The 19798-nt window shown below is 45.0% G+C and overlaps 1 protein-coding gene across 1 annotated transcript; it reads right to left on the reverse strand.

Annotated features, from left to right (window-relative positions):
* Positions 1-9005: 9005 nt before the first annotated feature.
* CKAP4 (cytoskeleton associated protein 4) lies at positions 9006-17061 on the reverse strand. The gene is made up of 2 exons (XM_027886656.1): positions 16606-17061; positions 9006-12104 (listed from the first exon to the last, which is right to left on the reverse strand). Exons 1-2 carry the CDS (start codon positions 16951-16953, stop codon positions 10773-10775), a joined length of 1680 nt encoding a protein of 559 aa, XP_027742457.1. The 5' UTR covers positions 16954-17061; the 3' UTR covers positions 9006-10772.
* Positions 17062-19798: the final 2737 nt, after the last annotated feature.

Genomic DNA, 19798 nt, shown 5'->3' on the forward strand with positions numbered 1-19798 from the left:
CTGTCCAGGCAAATCAGCTAGAAAGGTAACTGCAATATATCCCTGTACTTGGGAAGACTTGTACATGTTTATATTATATTTTAAAAATACTAAAAATTATAAATTATACCATATTTATAAAAAGTGATCAGTGTTCTTCAGAGATCCACAGGCACTTTAGCAAATGCTGTGTGAATAACTCATGATCTCTTCAGTTACCACAGAAAGGTGGGTCAGCAGAAGCTGGCTTCGCTATGCATTGCTAGGGCAGCAAATGGGAAATTCTGCCCCTGTTTCAGAATACTATGGAATTTGGGACAGCATCAACATGTTTAGCTCAAAGATGGGCACTGCCAGACCTGTTCTACACAACATCTTCAGTAATAGAAGTTCTTGACCGATTCTGGAGTTGTTTTACCTTTAAAGTACATTTATTTTGCCGGAGTGATGAGAAAGGGCTCTGATGTCTCAACAAACCAAGCTGCAGAATTAGGGGCTTCAGCGTTACATCTTGTCCTAAGGGTGCCACAGGCTTCCTTTGCCGTGTGCTGCTGGAGAAGTGCAGGAGGGTGATCAGGCAGAGATGAAGCTCTGCGCCCTGCTGAACCCAAGTGCCCTGGGAAGGTCTCCCACACAGCTGCTTACTCACAGTTAGACACTGAACATTGTTGGAGCATCGCAACAACATGCTGTTTTCTTCTCATTTGTAAATATGCAAGAGTTTTTTTCTCTGATAAGTAAAAAACCTACTTTAAAATGGTTTAATTTTGACTTTGTAAAGAGTAAATTGAGTTGAACCGCCTTGAAACAGAGTGTTTGTTTTTACCAAATGCTCCTACTGAAAGGAGCACGAGAAAGCAGGGCAAGAACAGACAGACCACACAGATCCCTACTGAGGGTTAATATAAGGCAGAGCAATATTAAGATTCTCCACAAGACCAGGACTCATATTAAAAAAAACAGTTGTTATAAATAAACTTACTGGTAGAACCTGCATTAGAGATCTGCCAAAACACCCAACCTTTTTTTACAGTAACTGCAAAGGAGGCTCAAAAATACAGACAGACAGAGGTTTCATTGTCAGAAATGTGCAAATAAGATAAAAATGTACAAGAAGAATTTCAGCTACACCTAAAATGTTTCTATTTTTGAGAGCAGCTTAATTGGTGGTCTTGAGCCTTTCACTGCACTTAAGATCTTTCCCCAGAGGGAATTTTCTTTAACTGCAAGGACTCACTCTGCCACACTGTACTGGAAACAATATGAGAAAAGGATTTCTTCCAGCGGTAAAAGCATTTCAGCGAGCACATTGATGAGGAATGTCTGGGATTTAAATACAGGGAAACCCATAGCCGACAGCCTGGAACAGAGGGAGATGTAACAAGGCAACTAAAAAAAAAACGAAAGGGAAAAAAAAAAAAAAAGAGAGAGTTAATTACAAACATGTGTAAAGCATAAGGCAAGAAAAAGAAAACAGGGAAAGAATGGCAAGGATCCCGTGGCAAAGTGACCGGTGGTGAGCTGTCATGCCCAAAGCCACAGAATGAGGCCCGCAGCATTTATTGCTCACTGGAAGTAATTTTTCAAGTCAAGGAGCAATACTTCTCCAACATAAATGAAAAATTCCAGTCAGCAGAGGGTAACTGAAGCCCTCTTAAAACAAAAGTATCATTGAAGAGAGACTAATAAATCACCTAGTGACTAGATTTTTTCATTTGTAGCGAAGAACTCCTCTCTCAAACCAGGTCGCCCTGTCAAGCCCGTCCCTGTGGTATTAACAAAGTACTTCAGGATGTGTTTATCTCTACTAACTACAAACTTCAGAGGGACCTAAGCACTTCAAATTGGGTGTCAGCACTTTGGCTGGGAGTTCTGACTTGCTGCTGGGAGAGTTAGCTGCTAGCCTGAGCCTCCAGCCCCCCTTTGTCCGTACAAACCCATAGTAAACCCCTGGTTCTGCTTTCTGGATGCAGACTGGAAGAGAGGAAAGAAGGTCCTCTGGGTTCCTCTGCCCAAATACGTAGCTAACCCCACTCCCGAGCATAGGCTTTTGCCCAAATGCTTTAGATATAGAGGAAGTCTGGGCTCACACTCAAGATACAATAGAGCTGCACCCTCCAAAACTCTCTTACTTTTTGCAGGCAACAGTAATGAAGTTGGCAGGATTCACGTGGTGATGTACATTTGCTTGTTGCATTCTTGATTTCTTTTTGCAGGAATCAAGTGCAGATCTCTAGACTCAGCCACCATCCCAAGACAAATTTACCTCTAGATTTTGTCCAGGAAATGCTGAAATCAGGGCTGCCTCTAATTAGTTCAGGCAAAAATGACAAACACTGAATTTCACTTGCTACAGTACATCTTTTGCAGTTCTCTTTTGCCAACACAAGAAAGCACACCTAGTCCTGAACATGGATTGTGCAGTGAAGACTGTAAGCACTTAGATTTATTTCAGTGCTCTTCAGGTGGAGGATAGCTTTTTGTTACAGTGACGTGAGAGAAATTGAAAGGAACAATAAACAGCACTCCCAAAACTCTTTTTAATAGGTGTGCTTCTTTTTAAAGTTCAAATACTTTCACAAAGAGCGATTTAGCTCTGTGCAACCACTTGAAACAGAAGCTCTGTTACTGAATTAATTTTATAGGTAAAGTAGTAAATTATACCAGTTCTAATGATTGTGAAATAGTAAACCTAAGGAAACTGAAGAGCTCTGTGAAGGCAAGAGAAAGCAAACCAGGATCTGAACAAAGGACAAAGTAGTAGAACTTAGATGAAGCCTTTACTCTAACTAGGTTTGGGGCAGACCTTCACATGCACAAGTCCTGCATCACTGAGCCACAATATGTAGAGAGTCAGCATGAGTTCTGCAAGGGGCAGGTCTCTAAGATGTCCTATGAGACACACACTCTGCCAAAAGTATTTGCAGAGCGTCCACTACAACAGCAAGATTACATGTGAGCAGTGATCCCCCAGACCAGATGGACAAATGAATGAAACCTGTATGCAACCTCTCATCCTACCCTTGGTGGTTCCTTTGGACTTTGGTGAAAGTACACCACTTCTACAGAATTCAAACCCATAATTTCTGTCTTGCATTATGGAGCTGCCAGCACTTCTGGAGCACTTAGCTGCAGTGCTTGAAGTCTTTGATCTTATTCCTTAACCTGAACCAAAAATTATTTTTAAGGATTGTATTTAACAAATAATACCACTATCTATTGCCAACTGCATTATAAGTATTCCCTGTCCATACTGAAAGAATGGAGAGAAGAAATAGAAGATCCTTTGCCTTGGGAAGATTTATAAACCAATAAAGCTCCCAAAGCACTGGAAAATGTAACATGGGGCTGGAGGCTGGAAAGCAGTACGAATCTATTCTAGTTGGTACTTGCAAATTTTGCTTTGTAACTGAATTATTTGCCTTCCCCTATCCCTGTCCCACACACAACCACTCCAATGACTAAGGAAATCAACAGAGAAGGATCAGTGTCTACGGACCTTGGATCTTATTGCATGAAAGATGTGATTCTACAGAAGACAGAGTGGGGAGGATGCAGAAACACCTAAAGTTAACATAAAAATGTAACAAGTGCTCTTGTTAGAGCAACCTTGGACTGGTGGATCTTTCTGCTGCGCCTTACTGCTTTTGCACACCTTGTCTCTGTCTCGCTTCTTTCTTTGGTTAATCAGCACCTTTGGGCAGGGAGTCTTATGTCTGACTACACTGTGGACAGAGGGAGTAGTGACATAAAGGACAGCTGTAGCCTGCACCCTCACTGCCTACAGCTCCCCAGCTGAATTTTTCCCTGTGTTGCTAGCGGGTAACTCAAATGTGCATGGGTGACAATACACTCTGAATGGTCTACAATGTCTCATGGCCCGACTTAATCAAAAGAGGTTCCTCTGAACCCCAAGGAGGCCTTGAGGAGTCATCCCACTGTCTCTACAGCTGCTGCAGCTTTAAAACCCCAATGACTTAGGGAGGAGGAACAGGGCTGTTCCCAGTAGTGTCCACAACCTGCAGTCACTGGGAGGCTGTGACATTCTTCTGGAATGCTGTAATGCAGTTTGATCACAGAACACATTCAACTACAGAGGTACTTTTCATGCTCTAAGAGGTTATTATCACCTCAGTTAATTATCTGTAAGGATTCAGACTCTGGCAAACCTTAATTATCCTTCCATCAATCTCATGCTCACAAAAGCTTAGTAGGGCTATTTTTAGCAGTACAAATATCTCCTTCCTGAATGGAAAAGCTGCTCTTTTTCTTGCATATCTTATTTTTAAATGTTAAACACATTAGACAGAACCAAGAGGGTTTTTTTCCTCTCTTAGAAACCATCCTAAGAATGTGTAATCATTAATGGATGTGCTAAAAACCAATACCATCTTCAGACCTGAATGTATGATGTTAGAAATCTGGTATGGGGATGAGGCAAAAATGATCAGAATGGGGTGCTTGAAGTCCACATTTAATCCTACAAAATATGCAATTGGGAGAGTGGTTTGATGCCCAGAGCATTCCAGTGGACAGGTGCCTAAATAAGTCTTCTCATCCAGCGCCTGTTAGGATAGGGTTTAAACCTCTGGGCACTGGCATTATATGCTTGATGTAGGAATAACAACAGCTTCATTCATTCAGAGCACTGCATTCATTGACCCTTTTGTTTCCAGCTCTGAGGGTTGTGATGGGATCTCTGAAGGCATCAACTGAACATGTACCAGTGTAGCTGCTCTCCCTGAAACTCCAGGCAGCTGGAAACAGCATTATTGAGGAGGCTGTCCCTCAGTGAGGTGTTTACTCTGGAGCTTAATGATGAGCATTGGACTGTCTCACTTGTTAGTCTTTTGAACAGAAATAGCCAGTAAACATGCCTTGAGGCCCAGCCTGCTTTCTCAACACCATAAACCACATTTGTTAAAACCATAAACCATATAAGCCAGTACTATCTTCTCTGATAATGTTCTCATGCTGCTGTGTCAAGACCCTGAGAAGGAAACTTGAAAAACGAAAGGCTTGCTCAGTACAGGAAGATCTGTTAGCTAGTAGGTATTCTGGTAAGCAACTCTGATGCACTCTTAGGAAAGGAGAGGATTTTTGGAGCTTGAGGTATTGGAAATTATTGCTGGATATGTTACACATTTTTCTCTGTGCCTTTGGGTGAATTGCTTTGGCCTTAATTTTGTACCAGGAAAGAAGAGTGTAGATACTGAATTCAGTCGGATGTGGATCAGGACCCTTGTCACTCAGTAATTTTGCAGTTTCCTATCTGGGTGGAAATTTTCTTTTAAAACCTCACTGTTTCAATTTACAGACTTTGAGCACTCCACAGAGGTTGTCCAAAGGAAGCTTCCCAGGCTGCACAGATAGGATGTATCCTGCTGCCCTTCTCAGGTCTGTGCCTCACAAGCACACCACCTTGCAGGTTGGATCTCACTCCCTTCAAAGAGCATTTTGAGTTTCCAGGGGAGGGAAGGACTCCTCAGTAAGGTTTTTTGGCCTGAGTGACACCAAAGTGTGAACTATGCAAACACACTCTGGGAACTGCAGGATTTTGTTTTTATGCCGCTAACAAGGATGTCAATTCTCTATGTTTAGATCACAACTCTTGCAGTGCTCTCTCTAAACAAGTGGCTCTGCAGTGGCTCTCATATCATCTGTTTTTGCTTGTGACTTCAAATTATTACTGTAAATCAATTATAATTTAAGCATAATATTCTGCATCTCCATGCTATGTAAATCCTGATGTGAAGTTTGGTGACAAGGGAGAAAGGAGGGGAAGAGAAAACATTATCAGAACTTTGTTTGAAAGAGCAATAAAAAAAACCCTGAAAGTTTCAAGGTAACTCTGATTCTTTCTCCACTTGTTATGTTTTCCGTCCTTACTCATAACTCTAGGATTCCTTCCCAACCTCAACTCAAGCAATATTGACAGGAAAGGATTATCCGCTGGAATTTGACATATTTACATCTAGAGAGTGCCAAAGGAAAGTCTTTCTGAGTGGAACAAAGCCGGCCTTATTTGAACTAGCTTCTTCCTCTAGAATTGTGGATGGACATCAGGGTGAGGCACAGGAGTTAATTATATGATAAGTATTTCCTCAAAACTATGTTTTTCTAAATAGGATTCACAGTAAAATGAGAAATTGCTTCTTTGGCTTTTATTTCTCTCACAGTGAAACTGGAATCACTCAAGAAAAGATTTGTCCCCTTGATGCTAAGCACAGCATCAAGATAGCATCATGTTGGAAAATATTTTGAGATGTATTATTTGCATATCCGTGGCAGCCAAGGGAACACCTGCTCCATAAGCTCCAATATAAAAAAAAAAAGCAGAGTTCAGGGGTCTCTTTGTCTGAGGTCTAGCAAGCTACAACTGTGATGCTGTATTAACTCTGAATAGCTCTGGGGTTTAGTATTTGCATCATAAATGCAGGAATTATCGAGCTGTGCTCACATAAAGAGATTTCCAAATTCTTTCACTGAGTGCATGAGCAAGCACTGACTCCAGAGAAGTTACATTATGTTGCAATGGATTGTGTACTAGACACTCTGGAGAGGTTTTGCTATGTGACCAAGCAGAAAATACATTTCTTGCTTTGGTGTTCAAGGCAGAATTGCCCTTTGAGCATCCTCGGACAGTGTTAGATCAAGTAGGTTCTTGGGCAAAAGAATCACTTCATTTGTTCTTTGACCACCTCACGCTGGGATTTACAAATAATTGTGCACAAAGTCCCGAATGTAAATATTCTGACTCTGATTTCTGGCACCGGTGCATTTCTGTTCATGGCTGGTAGACGGTGACATGCACGCAGGACGGCCAGGACAAGCACTCAGAGGACCAACAGGGATTATTATCTCACAGTGCAAAGTATCACATACAAGCTGATATTAAACCCAAAACAGCCGCAGCTTCCCCTTACCTAAACATTTATAAACCAAGCTGATGACGACACGATAAATGGGCCAGGGATCACATATTAGCAAAATGGCAAGAAAGCTGCAGTTGCTTCTAGAATCAGCCCAGCAGAGGATGAGGGATATTTCGGGAGGGGGAGGTAATAGTGTAATGGAGCAGGAGAGCATTAAACAGGGCACACGGGCGGGTGCCGCGGAGGGACCTGGGGAGAGAAATGGGGGGCAGCTGGCGCCTAGCCTTTGCCAACCGAAGGCGCCAGGCCGGGCATCTTCCCGGGCCCTGCCCAGAGAAGGAATTCCAGAGGCTCGGACGGGCGGGAGCACAGCCCGCCCGCCGCCACCGGGGGGCGCCCGCCGCCACCCCTGAGCCGGGCCGCGCCCTCCGGCCCTGACGGGTTCGTCTTTTACTTCATCCCCCCTTTCCCTTCAGTCCTCCCTCCACTTTTCCCAGGTCTAAATAGGCCCAGTTTTTCAATCTCTTCTCTTGGAACATCTTACCTTTGATCATCACCATTTTTCTGCTGGAGGGTGTCTCCAGCCCAACCACTCCTTTGCTGCAGCGCTTCAAGCTGGACCGAGCCGAGCAGATGTTTTTGGGCTGCTGAGGTGTTTGTACATCTCAGACAGACTTTTCTCTCGTGGTCATTTAACTTCTCTGCAGTTTTGTTTACAATACCAGTTATGGCAAATAAGATGATAAAAAGACAAAATCACTAATCCATATTTTAATGAAACTTCTAACACACGCATTTAGGCCACCAGACACCCTTCTTGGTTATTTCACTTGAGGCAGCAGTTGAAACCCTGCTGGGAGAAGTCCAGGCAGCAGCACAAGATTTATCTCCACATTTGCAAACACAGCTATTTGGGCAAGCCCTTTCAAGAGCGATCAAGTCCGCAGTGCCCCAGTGCAATGGTTTCTCCCTTCATGAGAACTGAAAATGAAGGCAGGTGTTAATGGACCAGCTAGATCAATACCTCATCAATCAGGTGGACAGTTTCAGCTGAAATTTGTTACTGTAACAGCACATTACTGATGAACTACCAATAATATAAAGGAATACTGGCAATACAGTGTGTTGCTTGAGACCTTTTCTACTGTTTTATTACAAAGTGCAAGAACAACAGGAAAGAGCAGCACTAGGCCTGCATGTGCTCTGTGAGCATTTAGGAGGGAATTAAAAAATGTTTGTATTGGATGAAAATGTCAAGCCAAATATAAAAACTGAACTTCCAGCCTGCCAAGGGATCCTTGTCTCTGTGCCTCCAGACACGTCATTATTTATGGAGAATTAAGAATTTTTATTCTTAGTGAAAGAAATAATTTCAATAGCTTGACATAAAAATTACTAGAAGAGTAAATAGTAATTTTTTTAATCTTTGAGATCAAATACAGCCCTGCTGCACTGCTGGCTTTACAGCCTAAGTAGCTACTGCCCTTTAAAGTGACTTTGTGCCCTTCGTCAGCTTGCTGTCAACATGTTGTATCAAATATCTTTAGATGCAAGAGTGTGGGTGCTCACCTGCCCTGTTGAGAGTACGTATTTTAATAACAATTAGCTATTTCTGTGACTTTGGCCTCAAGAATTGCCAGGATATGATGATGCCCATACTCCCGAAAACACCCTTTCCCAAACTTTTGAAAGGAAGACATCCACCATGAACCTGGTACCAGTTTATGGACCTTACAGTCCCGCATTCAAAACTAAGCAAAAGGAGCAGCTTTGGAAAGATTGCACAGGTTCTTGCAGTACATTGTTTCTGTTCTATATGCTCTGGGCATGGAGAAAGTCTTACCAAGGCCTTGGTGGTGTGTCTGACATGGCACTCATTCATTGCATAAATCATGTATTTCACACCTCACAACCACCATCCTGGGCTTCCAAGCCCAGGAGTCAACATTGCTGTGTTGATCTGACTTAAGCCCCGTTTTCAAGGATAGGCTTGTAACCACAAGAGGTGAGAGCACCTCCACATTCCCCCATGGCAGCTGAGACCAAATACAGGGCTGTAGCACATCTGCTGCTTCCCCAAGCCCTTTCCTTTACCCCACTGGAAGCATCCTGGGAAACACAACAGTAAGTAAGCAGTGATAAAAAAAAATGTGCAAAGAATATTCCAAATGTTTATTATGTATTAAAAATACTGCAAATAAGCCATACAATTCATTTCACAGTAACCTAAACAACATTGTTCAAGAACTCGAGAAGTCAACAAAGAACAGTGCAGTTCCAACAGTGACAACAACAGTTACCTTAATGCCATAGGTCCCTCCTTCTTTGCCAGCAATCCTTTCCTGTTTACAGTGGGGAAAAAAACTAGATATGCTTCAGTATCTTTTTTACCTAGGAAAGCTCCTTTTCACCTGTGCTGTTCCCACAAGCACATTACTTCTGGGAGATGCCATTTCTAGGAATTCTTCATCTAACATAATCAAGGATCTATCTAGTGCAGGTTGAGGTGGTGGGCACGATGCCCATGACCTATTTCCAAGGTATTCATATGCACACTCCTTTACCAATTCTTTGGAAAGAGTTCAAAATTAAACCTGAAATATTATAAATCCTCTCCAAAAAAAACCAGAAACTCAAAAAACCTCCATGAGAAAGTGTTTTTTAAAAGAGCATCTAGAGAATTATGACACTTTCTCCTCACTCTCAGCCATCTCCTAGAAGGATCCTTTGCTACCAATGCCCCAGCCTGATGACAAAAATGGTGACAAGAATCAGGCACCAAGTCCTGAATATGTAACGAGTTCAGGTCACTGTCAGGTGTGTGAAAACTTGGAAACCTATATGCCATAGAAGCAATTCTGCTGATTTCATGGTGATTTTCCTTCTTGTGTGTTTTGGAGTGTATTATTATTGTCGTTAGCATGCTTGTTATATATGGAACACAACGGGTGCAATTTTGGTCCCTCTCTTTTCTCATTCAAATTTGTGATCATTTTTAAAGAGAAATCCTGGATCAAAGACCAAAGTAGGCCTTCCCAAGAAAGACACAGCTTCATCATGTAAACAGTCTAAAAATGCAACAAAGGTATTACTGTACCCTCTTGAATTAACCCCATCCTTCGGATGTCCCTTCCAAGCACCCACCTTCTGCACCAGCAGCTGAAGATGCTGGCAAAGAAGCCTGTGATCACAAAGAATCAACCTCTCCAGCCACATGGTGGAACCCATCTCTTAGGCCTTAGCCCCAGGCAATGCCACTTACCTCAGACTTGTGTTAGTTCCCTGGTACAGATTAAGGACTCACAGAAATCTACTATAGCTCAGCTGACACCTGGTAAACTGGACACATGGCCGATTCCCCAGCGCCAGAAACAGATGAGGTGCTTCAAGTGTGCTCCACGCTTAAGTTTACCACAGTAAACAGTTTAAGACAGGGCGTAGTTTTGCTCATTTGTTTCTGAAGCCAAAACATACCAGTAAAATCCTCAGTGTGTACAGCAGCGTGCTTTTGGCACCAGAGCAGCTGCAGCCCTCCTGTGGGGGATATCTGGTGTCATAGTGTGAACCACCTTCATGCCATTAAATATGTGCCCATGCTAACGAGGCTGTAATGCCTTAGTTACACCATTACAGTTACAGAGGTACAACTTTATAGAGAAGACGAGCCCTTAGAAACTCAACCCCCAACTAAACTCGTGTTTTCATAAAACAGAATTTAAGGAAAAACAAACAAACAAACAACAAAACCCCCCAAAACACTATACAGAAGAGATATAAAGGAAATAAGCAGAACTGTCTCTATTATTAAAGTATTCTCATTCTCTTTGGAGGTATCAAATTGCTTTTAAAAAGAGTAAAAAATGGGGCATACAAAAGCTATTTTCCTTAATCCATAATGTGCCCAAGAAGCACTGCTGCCTAAACTTTTTCATGTATTTTTTCTACTTTCACAAACAACCTTTCCAGATCATTCCTCAGGTCATCTATTGAGCTCTTCACAGACTCTAAGTTGTTCTCATTACTTTCTATTTTCACTGAGTAGGCAACTAAACTATCCACTGCAGTTCTGATCATTTTCAAATCGGAATCAACCTGGCTAACAGAAGATCTCAGTTCATCTACAGAGCCTTCCACAGAAGAAAACTTTTCAAGGTAGTCTGGAGAATGTGCTTGACCTGTCTGAAGATTTCCTTGATCCAACAAAGTACTAATTTGCTTCTGGACATCCTGGAGAGCATTAGAGGATGGCAAGTCACTGATACTTCTCCTTAAGTTTTCCACATCGTTGTACAGCGAGGTCTGTGCTTCACCAAGACTTTTCAGAACGTCTGTGACTGAAGTTACATCAGTATTTGAGAGACCCTGAAGGGTACTAATGCTTTGTTGTAGGGTACTGAGTCTATTCTCATATTCTGCCTCCTTAGAAAAGAAAGATTGCAACTTTTCACTGCTTTGAGCAGCAACAGAAGTTAGAGACTCCAGGCTGTCTTCTATATGCCTCAAGCGAGACTCCAGTCCTTCACTGTTCTTCCCAAAAGTTTCTAATGCTCTTCTGAAGAGTTCATTATCTTCCCATTTGTTGAGGTCAGCTTTAACTTGCAGTAAATCTTCATCAAGTCTTTTAATGTCACTAGGGAGCTGCATAATTGAATCCTCAGCCCTCAGAACTTTCTCTTGTAAAGCTTTTAATGACAGGTGTTCAGTGTCTGCAGCCTCTTTGAACTTCTCATGTTCTTGTTTGAGGTTGACTAGCTCTTTCACTTCAGTATACACATCAGACTCCATGGAGTCTATTGTACTCTTCAAGGTCTCTATGTCCTTTTCTTTGATTTTCATGGATGCTTGCATCTCATCAAAAGCATCTTTTAGCACCTTAATTTCATGTTTATACACATCTGCCTGTTCTAGTGAACCAACCTTTGTTTTCATATTGTTGATTTCATCTTGGCTCCTTTGCTGGACTTCAGTGAATACTGCAATGTTATCATTTATAGATTTTGTTAGCTCTGTTAGTCTCTCTTCCACTGTGTTTTCCAGAGATGTGAAGTCTCGTTCCCTTGCATCCTTCACCATGTGGATGCCGTCAGACAAGTCTTTCAAAATTTCATTTTGCAGCTTCTGAAGCACTTCACTGATCCGGTTTATTTCACTCTCCCCTTGTTTAACAGCCTTCTCGGTAACCTCCTGCTTCTGCTGCACGATTTTCATCGTGGATTCAAATTCTCCAAATGTGGTTTGAAGAGAACGTACCTGAAATAAAAATACACGTGGTTAGTACCTGTCATTTCATCCTTTCCCTTTTGATCCTTACAGCCCTTGTTACCAAAAAAAACCGATCAATTTGCAATCCTTCGTGCTCCTTACCTGAAGTGACCCTATGGCATACAGGTATGGGAGGCATAAAAAGGCCGGCTTCTAGAGCCTTACAGCTCTATTATAGATACATACATCTTCTGCTGAGGATCCCTGGCCTCAATGACCTGTCATAGATGATGCAGCAAATCCATGGCAGTGAAAAAGGAATTCAAGTCTCCAGACTTTGCATACAGACCACAAGTCCATAAGGGAGGAAAGGGAGGGGGGATAAAAAAGCCAAAAGAACATCTGGCATCAGCTTCTGAATATAGAAAAGCTGGGATTACACTTTATCAGGCAATAATACCAAAGTCCAATTCCTGATCATGAAAAAGGAGTTTTACAGTAGATAAAAAAGAGCAATAGAAAAAATTAGGGGGAAAAGAGAGCTGGGATGGACTGAGGAATGGCAGCAGTAATCATGACATTTCACTGCTCCTAGACAACAGTGGCGACACAACAGGTTTTTCTTGTTAAGTATTTTTTAAGATAAAAAAAATTAGAAAGGCTTTAATGTTATAAATACTTAGTACCTCATTATTCTCGCTCCTCCACACACCCACGTGCTCTCACTGAACAGGGCTCACCCATGTACACAGGCAGGGAACAAAGGCGCAGCAGCTGCCAAGGGGCCTGCCTTGCATCCAGCTCAGGCTCACAGAAAGTTGCTACCACTGGACCAGGTAGGCTATTAAACCTCCCAATTACAAAAACTGTCTTCACAAGTGGTTTTAGTAGCAGGAAGAGGGAGAAGGTCAAGGGGTGAGCGGCCACCACATTAGTTTACTTTCACGTTCAAAGGTAAGACCCAGGCCAGAGAAGAACACATTACTTCATTTTGAGGCCAAGCAGAGTATGAGTCTTAAGACTGATGGGTGTGTGGGTTGTACCTTTTTCAACTTTGTAAAACAACGTAAGAACTCCCACTGGCTGCAACAGGAATCCATCACACAGAAAATACCTTGAGGTTTTGGCAGGATGGCAAGTGCTGAGTAATGCATGTTGCCTTGCCTCATACTACTCCCTGTGTCTAAGGGGTATATTAATCAGTCGTGCCACATGCACTGCCATGTTTACTGATTAGATACACAGCTGGAGGGGTGGTTTTATTTTATAAATAGAAGTAAGTATATTTTATATAGTCTTGGAAAGAAACATACAGAGCTGTCTTTTTTTTTCTTTGCAACTGAAGGAAGCTCCAGCAGTCCCTAGTCTGACTCTGAACCTAGAAATTGTTTTCAAAAGACCTAACAGACCTCCTAACTAGAAATTAAGTTATTGTTATGTATTTTTGCAAATCCCTGGCCATATCCTCTTTAGTTTTCATGGAAGTCTACACTGCGTAAGGATTGCAGAATTTGTCATGAGACTTGCCCTTGCTTCAACAGATCACTCCACTTTGAGGAATACCCATAAAGGTGACTTTTTTCCTACTCTTCTGTAAAAAGGTTTCTAATGATTTTACATTCCCTACACTGACATTCTCCAGTGCTCCCACACCAAACTAGAAATGAGCTAAGGGGAAGGGGTGGAGATAGTAGTACTGCCATACACATTGCAGCTGGGCACCAGCCATTATACTAATTTACCAACCTCATTTTCATTACATCTTAGTTGTCATTCGTTCTGATTCTTTCCCCAGAGAGGTTTTTCTGTATCACTATAAATGGACTTTAGAAATCTTACGGGAGGGCACAGGAAAATTCTCCCCCTCTTATGACAGAATTTATTTTCTTTGATGCACTCCAACTAAATCACCAAATTTGTATTTGCAAGTAACTATCTTCAATTGTTAGTCTAAGAAAAGGCATCAGAAATAGCCAGAACGCTCCAGAGGGCCAGGTCCCTGCTGCTGTATGACTGACAGAGACAGATCCCATTCCTCCACAGCAGAAGTACCTGCTCCTCCACTGCCTTCAGGCAATGCTTATGGTGTGAAAGTTGAAGCTATTCTCCTATGCTTCCAGCTGGACCAGCCACTTGGAGATCAGTGAACTCTGATATAATAAAATGGGTCTTCAAATTAGACCAGCTTCTAACCTGATCTGTCCTAAACAAGAGCCACCAGGGCCCAAAGCAAACGCCTTGCACAAGAGGGGTAAAACTCACAACTTCAAAGCAGTAGTTCATATTCACTACACAGTGGTTTGTGTGCACCTGCATGTGAGTTTGCCTGTTTGCTGTACCTGGCTGGTAAGGTTTGAAGCTACAGCCCTTGAAATATTTAACATCACAAATAGGACATAAAAATGTATCTACAGCTAACAGCTGTGTCTTCTCTAACTGGTCACGCTATCTCGTGTTTAAACACCAAACGACCTTGGCCTCTCTGAGAATAGTGCTACGTTAAAGACTAAACTCCCATATCATTTCCTTTCTCCTTGATGTGTAAAGCAGATGAGTTTACATAATGCTTACTCCTGACAGGAGCTCCCTGCAGTCAAAGACTGAAGGGCAAAGCCACACAGCAGCCTGCACTGACCACTTTCTGCAAGTACAACGCAGGATCCTTCACCTCTGTAAAGCAATGAAATACAGACTGGTCTCCCCTCCTTCAAGTATATTCTTCTGTGAAGATAACACCAAACCCACAGCAAGCAAAACTTTGAAGGTTACATCGAAACTCTGTGTGACCTCTTTCGCCCACCTTTAATTCTTGCACTACTGTATGTCTAACATCAGCCATCTGCTGTACACAGGCAAATAAGTTTCAGTTTTCTTTGAAATCAACTATTTATAAACTTCCTAGAATATAGGAAGTTTATAAATACACCTATATCTATAGTATATACTCTCTGAGACTATGTAACATGTACCTATGATTTTCTGCAATGACATGGAGATGGGAGGCAGCAAACTGTACCCATCCCTTTGCCTGGAAGTGCTTATATATTGCCCATACATCTGGGTTCTATACTCATGTACTGTAGTTTTACATCTTGCAATTGCAATTTCTTCCTTCCTACAAACAGTCTATAAAAATGCCTTAAAAACAAGTAAAGAGCAACCTTTGTTAGTTCCAATCATGGCCCTGTCCACAGTGAGTAAAAACCCCACGATTTAAAATTAGCTTCAGAAACAGCAATATAGCCCTGAATTTTACACCACCTTTCCCCTCCTCACGCAAGTTTTCCTTTCCCTTCTCACTGTATGGGAGAGGAAACACCAAGACTGACATCCACATTTGCAGGCTGCTGTGCTTGTGGAAGCACTATCTAACAGGATCTCTGATAGTGCCTGTCCCCCCTCCCTGTCACCCCATCAATAGCCCAGGCCCAAGCTCGCAGGGAACACAGGGAATCTGCATGGTTTGCCATGCAGAGAGCAGTCAAGCTGAGATAAGGATTTCCCATTCTTTGATCTGACTCAGTCATAACTTTACATACTGCTTTCCAACCAATTTACCTATTCCCTAGACAGGAACCTGGTTGCACGTTGATGATATGCATTCATAGATACCATTTTTAAAGGTTTTAGGCACCCTAAGATGTATTCAGATGGCCAGTGCTGTTTGTGAAACTGTAGATGAGAGGCTAGTCGGGGCCTAAGTGAAAAAAATGAGGAGGGAAACGAGCATTTATTTCACTTCACTTGAGCCACACCCTGTGCCAACAACTTCACGGCTCTTCCAGGGTCCTGGACTGCCTTGGACACTGCATCTCACTCCCTTGGCCGGAGACGGCAGCAGAAACGTGGGAGGCAGGGTACAGCAGGAGCAGCGTTTCTGGCACAGCCTCTGCTGCTCAGTGAAGCTGACATGGGTTTTGTTTTCTAGAGCGCGCAGAGACATCGAGATAGGACCCTGCCACGTCTGACGGCGCTGCCACACCGTGTCCCTCGGCACACACGGCTGCCCGCTCGATGCGGCAGCAACGAGCCGCCCCGCTGGGTTAAGTGATTTTCGGGCCTCGGAGATACTGAATTACGGGCCGCAGGCTCTCTCGGAGCGGCAGGTCTGCACCGCTGCCAACACGTAAGCGTGCGGACTGCATTCCATAAAATGGCTTCAGGCCCAGGCCCTGGAAAAGCGAGCTGGGGGCTGCGGCCACCGCCGCGGGGTCCCGTCCCGCCCCGTCCCGCCCAGCTCCGCCGCCTGGCAGGGATTTCTTGCTGCACTGAGGCCACGTTTGCAGGCACGGGGGAAACCGCGGCCCTGATTCCATCTGCCCCTCTAATGCCATGAGAGCATCTTTGAGGGAGCGCAGAAGGCGAGAGAAGGGCGGCGGGGGGTGGGGGGAGCAGGACAGATCTGCCTTCCCGCAAGCCGGGCCCTCCGACCGAGGCACAGCTCCTTATTTAAGGGGCGAATCCCACGTCCTGCCCCCAGCAACCGAGCGGCCCGACGGTTCCCGGCTCCCCTCCCGCCCGCCCCCGGCGGTGCCCGGCGCCGCGCTACCTTCTGCACCACGGCGTCCAGAGTGCCGGCCAGCTCCTGCCGCTGCCGGACCGAGGCCTCCATCTCCCGGGCGCTCCGCCCGACCTCCTCCCGCAGCTGCTGCACGTACCAGCCGGCGGGCACAGCGGCTCCCAGCACCACCGCGGCGCCCAGCAGCAGCGCCCAGCCGCGCCGGGGGCCGGCGCCGGAGCGGCCCCCCCCGCCGGCCCTGCCGCCCCGGCCGTGCCCCGCCGCCGCCGGCTTCTTCGCCGCTGGCTCCTCGGCGCCGCCGGGCTGCGCGCCCTTCTCGTTGGCGGCAGCGGCAGGCGGGCTGCCCCCCTTCGCGCCCCGGTGCTTGGCGGCCGACATGGCGGGACGCCGCCGCCGTCGTGCGGAGAGCGGGAGTCAGCGGGAGCGGGCGAGGGAGGGAGGGAGGGAGGATGGAGGGAAGGCGGGGGCGCCGGCCCGGGCAGCGCCGCACTCGCCGCCCCGCCCCGGCCCCCGCCCCGGGGAGCCGCCACGCACACGGGGATGGGCTGCGGTCCGGGCTGGGGGGCAGACGTGGCGCACACGGGGCCCGGGGGAGGCAGCGGGACAGGGGGAGCGGCGGGCGCTGGGGGCGGAGGGACGGCCCCCGCCCCACCCCGCAGTGACAGACCCTCTGCCGGCCGCGACACCTGGCGCGGGGCTCTGGGAGCGGGGTGCGCCAGGGCCTCCACCCTCGCAGCCTCCGGCCCCCAGGTGTCCCCCAGCCCAGCCTGGTCCCGGTGCCAGTTTTTTAGCCCTCCGTGAAGTTTTGGTGACAGAGCACGGCGGCTTTCCGCCGACGCAACTTGGGTACTGCTGGGTTATGATTTTGGCTGGAATGACGGCAGCAGCTCCGGAGCGGCTGAGAGCAAGGCGTGGAGAAAAAGTTCTTTTCTCCATCCGCAACCCTTCCATCCCCTATCCAGTTTCTAATGGCTGTAGAGCAGAGACTTGGCATCGGGCTGGTCCCTGGGGCTCCCAGCAGCTGCCCTGGCTGGCAGGAGCGCTCCTGGCCCGACACCAGTGCCCACCGCTCACGGACGGCTTTGTCCGAAAGGGAGAGGAGGCTCAGCACCGCGAGTGCCCGCGGAGCCTTTCCGCTCCGAGCGTCCTCCTTTTCCTCCCCACGCCGACAGGAGCCCGCTGCCTTCATCTTCCCGATGGAGCAAGTCCCGGCCCAGGACAGGATAGGGAAGGCTGAGCAGGCCTTCTCCCTGCGCCGCTGGCTCCAGCTGGAGCCCCGTGTGCGCAGCACAGGCCCCCGCTTGTGTTCTTCGTGCTCTCCGTTTTTGTCCTGAGAATAAAGAGGCAGAGGGAGGCGAAAGCTGAGTGAGTGATTTGCACATGCCGGCAAGAAAAGGAGAGTAGGGAAGGAGAGAGCGGGGCAGAGCAGAGGAATAAGGTTCAGGAAACAATTTATTGTGCATTAGGCAGCAGTCAACTCGGGGGCGGGGGGGGGAATGCATCTGATCATGTTGGTGAGGATCCTTATGGAAAGGAACTGGGTGGGCTTCAACCCGCAATTTTAGGGCACTGATAACAGAGGGTTGGATATGGGTATTCTGCATGGTGGAAAGGGGAGGAGAACGTGCACTACACCTCTCTTCAGGTAAAATGGAGGTATCATATGGGAATTACTTTAAAACTTCTTTTGAAAATCCCACAGATTTTCCAGCATCACAGACAGCTGTTTAAAACCTTTTGAGAAACTGAGTAGTTGTGTCTTAAATTGTTATCATAGACTTTCTTGATTGTAGAAACTTGAAAAATACGACATTTTGCTGTCTGCCTACTGCTTTGGACCAGACTATAAGACAGGTTAGCACAGAAAAACTTAACTGTTTCAAAAATACATCTTGAATTCATCAGTGTTGTCCTTTAGCCCAAACTGGCTAATGTAGTGACTATCATCTGACAGACATCTAACTGCTCTGCCAGGTCACTGATGAGTTTTAGGGTGTTTTGAGTCTAGACCCTTAATCATTGGAAGCTTACAGGGGAAAGATTTGTTTGTAACCTTTTATGTAAAGTTGTCCACACATGGCACAGTACACGGCCAAGGTGTGTCACCTCATCTGATTATTGTAACTGGGTTACAATTCTGTAAGTGAGTCCTAATTTTTACAGAAAAGGACTGGGGCATATTTTCTTTTAACCATAATAGATAAATTGCAGGCAACAGCAATACATTTTTTTAATATTTTTTAATATACTAGCTGATGGAGTAGAATGCACTTGTATTTGCTTCGCCTTCTTCAGTTCTTGAGTCCCTGTGCTGATGTCTTATTCACTGTCTCCTCTGAAACTGGAAGCCGTGTTTATCCTCTTGTTCCAAAACTCTGTTTCATCAAGTGCCTGAAAATTCAAAGGAAGATGCATATTGGAAGTTGCTATTTAAGAATTTATAGAAGATGACTTGTAATTAGATGGAGTTTACATGTTGCTGGAAGCTTCTGTCAGGCACATGAATTCAGGATTCTGGTCCTAAGACAGTACTGTAACGGCATCGAATGTAACAGAGTTTGTACTGGAGAATCCTAAAATTCTAAATCCTAAAAGGCAAAAAACATGGTAAAAATCTTCACTGCTTGGTCCCTGCACTCCCTGTGTTTCAAACAGAAAACAGAGCAGAATAGAATAGTTTGGGTTGGAAGGGACATACAACAATCATACAGCTGAACTGCCTGACCAAAGAGACTACTCATTTTCTAGCATCTCCTTCTTCCTATCCGATAGACATGCTGAGTAGTAAGGGTGTCAGGGTGGACTCTCAAGGACTTTCAAAAACTGGCTTTCATACCATTACAGGACAATGATTCAACAAAGTATGCTGATCCCATATTGCCCCTTTCTTTCACAATTATTAAGACCAGAGACGCTTCTATAGCAGACTTCTATTACCGCCTCTGCCTCGCATTCTCTCAAGGGTTTCATGACTAGGATCATGCAAATCAATTTAGACCTGGACTAAAAGCAAACAACTCCTAGACAACCAGTAGTAATGGTGGTAGTTTCAAAAGGATTTGTTGTTTTTTAAGAAAAAAGCAATGAAAATTTTTTGGCAGTTGGTTTCTCACTCAGAAATGTTATGCCTCTTCTGTATTTTAATCTATCTAAAGCTAGCTTTTAAAAAGTCTGTATTCATGTTTGTATCCTTAATATTTGCCCATATTAAAGATCTGTGTGA

The sequence above is a fragment of the Empidonax traillii genome, unplaced genomic scaffold, assembly GCF_003031625.1.
Source record: "Empidonax traillii isolate 1590-97213 ecotype Southwest subspecies unplaced genomic scaffold, ASM303162v1 scaffold191:size1449129, whole genome shotgun sequence".
Taxonomy (NCBI): domain Eukaryota; kingdom Metazoa; phylum Chordata; class Aves; order Passeriformes; family Tyrannidae; genus Empidonax; species Empidonax traillii.